The 3,773-nt window shown below is 42.9% G+C and overlaps 1 protein-coding gene across 1 annotated transcript in view; it reads left to right on the forward strand.

Moving 5' to 3' along the window:
- MTMR4 (myotubularin related protein 4) overlaps nt 1-3,773 on the forward strand; it is a 29,913-nt gene that overhangs the window by 11,519 nt on the left and 14,621 nt on the right. The window contains exons 9-11 of the mRNA XM_006889239.1: nt 916-1,112; nt 1,301-1,429; nt 1,990-2,101. Coding sequence (XP_006889301.1) covers nt 916-1,112; nt 1,301-1,429; nt 1,990-2,101 — 438 coding nt within the window. The remainder of the gene's footprint in view (nt 1-915; nt 1,113-1,300; nt 1,430-1,989; nt 2,102-3,773) is intronic.

The raw sequence follows: 3,773 nt of genomic DNA on the forward strand, positions 1-3,773 counted from the left end.
CCTACCGTTCTTCTATTCTTAAGGAGTGCTTTGCTTATTCGGGGCTTTTTTCCATTCCATACGAAATTGGAGATTGCCTTTTCCATCTCGTTGAAGAAAGTTTTGTTTATTTTATGAGTCACTTTGTTGTTTGGCTGAAAGATACTCTTCCAGTAGTTTTGGTTCAGAGATTATGGAATATTTTAGGACAGTAGTCTCAAAGAGTTCTCTAGTCCCACCTGGTCTAGTAAATGTAGATGTCTTAATTTGAGTTTTGGTTCATTTTTCTCCCTGCCTTTTAGAGTCCATCTGTTGTGTCCCTGATCCAGTTGTTGATAATGGTAGCTGGGCACCATCTAGTTCTCCTGCTTTCTGAGTAACATGTGTCCTATAGACTTGTGACTTATTCTTCTCTGCGTGTTTGGTTTTCTGCTTGAACAAGAAATCATTTTTGTGTTTTTAAAGGGTTATCAAAGCAAAACAAAAAACAGAAGAATGTGTGACAGAACTTGGATGTAACCTAGAAAATTTACAAAAATTTTCTGTGGTCCTGAAATTTGTGTTTATTAGAAAATTTTAATAACCCCTGCACTAGAATATTGTAGCTAAAATAGAATGAGATGGATAATAACTGTGAGGTTTGGACTTGTTCATGCTCTTGGCTCAGGCCTTGTTCTCCTGCTGGGTGTCTGTAGCTGGAGCAGGTGCTGTGCAGATCTGATGAGTCAAGGTCACTTTGGGAATACAGAGCTCATTTGAGAAAATTTATGTGATAGCATTTTTTAAATTGTGATGCTTCCTAGAGATATTAAGGACTTTTGGTTGTCACTGTCATGGTCTGAATGGCCTGGAGGTCCCTGCTGGCTTTAGTCTACCCCTCTGGGCCTCTGGAAGCTGTGAATGTCAAGGGCTTGATGTTTTCCCCTGTTTTGTCAGACACCTGCGCAATGGAGCCGCTATTGCCCGTTGCAGCCAGCCCGAGATCAGCTGGTGGGGCTGGCGCAATGCTGATGATGAGTACTTGGTCACATCCATTGCCAAAGCCTGTGCCCTGGACCCAGGAACGAGGGCCACTGGGAACTCTTCCAGCACCGGGAATAGTGATACGAGCGAGGCGTGTGACACTGACTTTGGTAAGATGTGGGTGGTGCTAGACCTTGGGAGCCGACTTTGGCTTCCTTGGTTCCCAGGAGTCCTCTTGGAGGGAAGAATGGAGGTCTAAGTCCTTGCCCTTTGGAGAGGCTGTGGGGTGTGATGCATCACTAATCCTGAGAGAGCTAGTGCTGCTGGCTGACCCAAGGTCTTCTTGCTGTCTGTTTAGATTCCTCCCTGACTGCATGCTCTGGGGTAGAGAGCACAATGGCTCCGCAGAAGCTGCTAATCCTGGATGCTCGCTCCTACACGGCAGCAGTGGCCAACCGGGCCAAGGGTGGAGGTTGTGAATGTGAAGGTATTACTTGTCATCTCATTGGCTCAGTGCTCTAGGTGACTTGAGTAGGGGGCAGAGGTGGTGGTGATGTGACAGCTTGAATCATGGAAAGAGCCAAAAAACCTGGCTTGGGATCAGGACCCTACCACTTACTAGCTATGACTATACATTAATTGCTTAGCTTGTCTAAACTTCATTTTATTGCCTGCAATAAATGGGAATAATACATACTTTCAAATTGTTAGGACATTTAAAGTTTGTGTGTTTATAAGATTAATAGTACAAAGCAGCTACCATTTACTGAACATTTACTATGTGTTATCATGAACAATAGTATTACTACTACTGTTTGTTAGTAACAATACCATTATAACTAGTATATGGCACTAGACTATCCAGAAGTAAAAGTGTGATTCTGATTCAAGAGTCCATGTATGGGAATTAGGGGGGAAAGTCCATGTAAGTGCCATCCAGAAATGTTCTGCCCTGCAAGAGAAACTTAGCCCACTGAGACCCATCTTGATCTGCATGCCTGTTTATGAAACACACTCTTACGCTTCACTCCTTCCTTACTTATATAGAGTACTATCCCAACTGTGAGGTGGTGTTCATGGGAATGGCCAACATCCACGCAATACGGAACAGCTTCCAATACCTCCGAGCTGTGTGTAGCCAGATGCCAGATCCCAGCAAGTAAGTGTTCCCTGCTGTGACCTGTTTTCCTCTAATCATATCCCTGTAACTCATGTTCTTGGAAGAAGAGTTGGGGAAATGGGACATTTGGAGATATTAGACCTGAAGACTTGTGGAGTGTAGAGTGCCAGTCTCAACAACGTGTCTTCTTCTCAGCAATCACTTTGGCACAGTGGGGTTTCTTTGGTTTGGACCAGTTGTGCTACCCAAAGAACACAGAAAACTGGGAGAGAAAGCAGGTGAATGTAGAGGATGTCTCTTGTCCCTTACCTGGATGCATTTTAGTTCATTATTCTACAATAATGGTTTTACACAGTATTTGTTCTTGTGGGACTAAGTTCACTCAGCATAATGCTCTCCAGTCCCTCCCAAGTTAGGTAGTAATTTACAAAATCATTGCTCCTTCCAGCTGTGTAGTATTCCATTGTATGAATATACCACAACTTCTCAATCCATGCGTTTGTGGTTGGATATCTGGGCTGTTTCCATGTTCTTGTGATGATAAATAATGCTGTTAGTTAAGAACATTGGTGTACAAGTTTCCGGAAGTTTGAGCCTCAGATCTCATTTCTTGGGGTATATTCCAAGTAATAGAATAGCTGGGTCATAACGGAATTTCTATGTTCAACTTTTTGAGGAAGCATAAACTGCCTTCCAGGGTCATTGTACCATTACACAATCCCACCAACAGTGTAAGAATTCCTATCTTGCCACAGTCTCTCTAACATTTATTACTTGCTGCCCTGTTAAACTTTGCCACTGCTACTGAAATGAGATGGTATCTCATTGTGGTTTTGATTTGCATCTCTCTTATTGCCAGTAATTTGGAGCATATCTTCATATGTCTTCCTCTGTGAAAATTATTTCCATGTTTTTTGCCCGTTTTGTAGTTATCAGTCTTTGATACCCAGGAGTATTCTATAAACTTCTTTTACGAGACTCTTGTCTAAGATGGTATTACCAAATGTTTGTTCCCAGGCGGTAGGTTTTCTTTTCACCCTGTTGGAAAAATTTTTTGATGAACACAGGGATTTAATCTTTAGAAGGTCCCATTGTTCAGACTGTATTTCTGGCTGTATCTAGCAGTCTCTTTATAGTACAGACTAGGGCTTCTAAGCATGATACCAAGTTGTCTGTTATGAACTTAATGGTTTGGGGCTTGACTCCCAAGTCTGATTCACCTTGAGGTGATTTTTGTGTATGGTGTGAGGTGTAGATCCAGTTTCAGCTTTCTACAGGTAGCCTTCCAGTTTTGCCAGCACTGTTTGTTGAAGAGGTTGTCATCATTTCCCCATTTAATAGGTTTTATTTCCTTGTCGAATATTAGTTGACCATAGATGATTGTTGTTGTTGTTATGTGCCGTCTAGTTGCTTGCAACTCATAGCAACCCTATGTACAACAGCCCTAAACTCTGCTCTGTCCTGTGCCAGTCATACTATCTCTGACACTCCTATCCCGATTATCCCAGTCACTGAATCAATCCACCTCATAGAGGGCCTTCCCCTCCTGCGCCATCTCTCCACCCTACCAAGCATGATGTCCTTCTCCAAGGACCGGTCTCTCCTCACAAAATGTCCAAAGTATGTTAGACGGAGCCTCAGAATCCTTGCCTCCAAGGAGCCACCCGGTTTAACCCTTTCCAGGACAAATCTGTTTGTTTTCCTAGCAGTC

This window comes from Elephantulus edwardii, unplaced genomic scaffold (genome assembly GCF_000299155.1).
Source record: "Elephantulus edwardii isolate Elephantulus edwardi_28Jun2011 unplaced genomic scaffold, EleEdw1.0 scaffold00077, whole genome shotgun sequence".
NCBI lineage: Eukaryota > Metazoa > Chordata > Mammalia > Macroscelidea > Macroscelididae > Elephantulus > Elephantulus edwardii.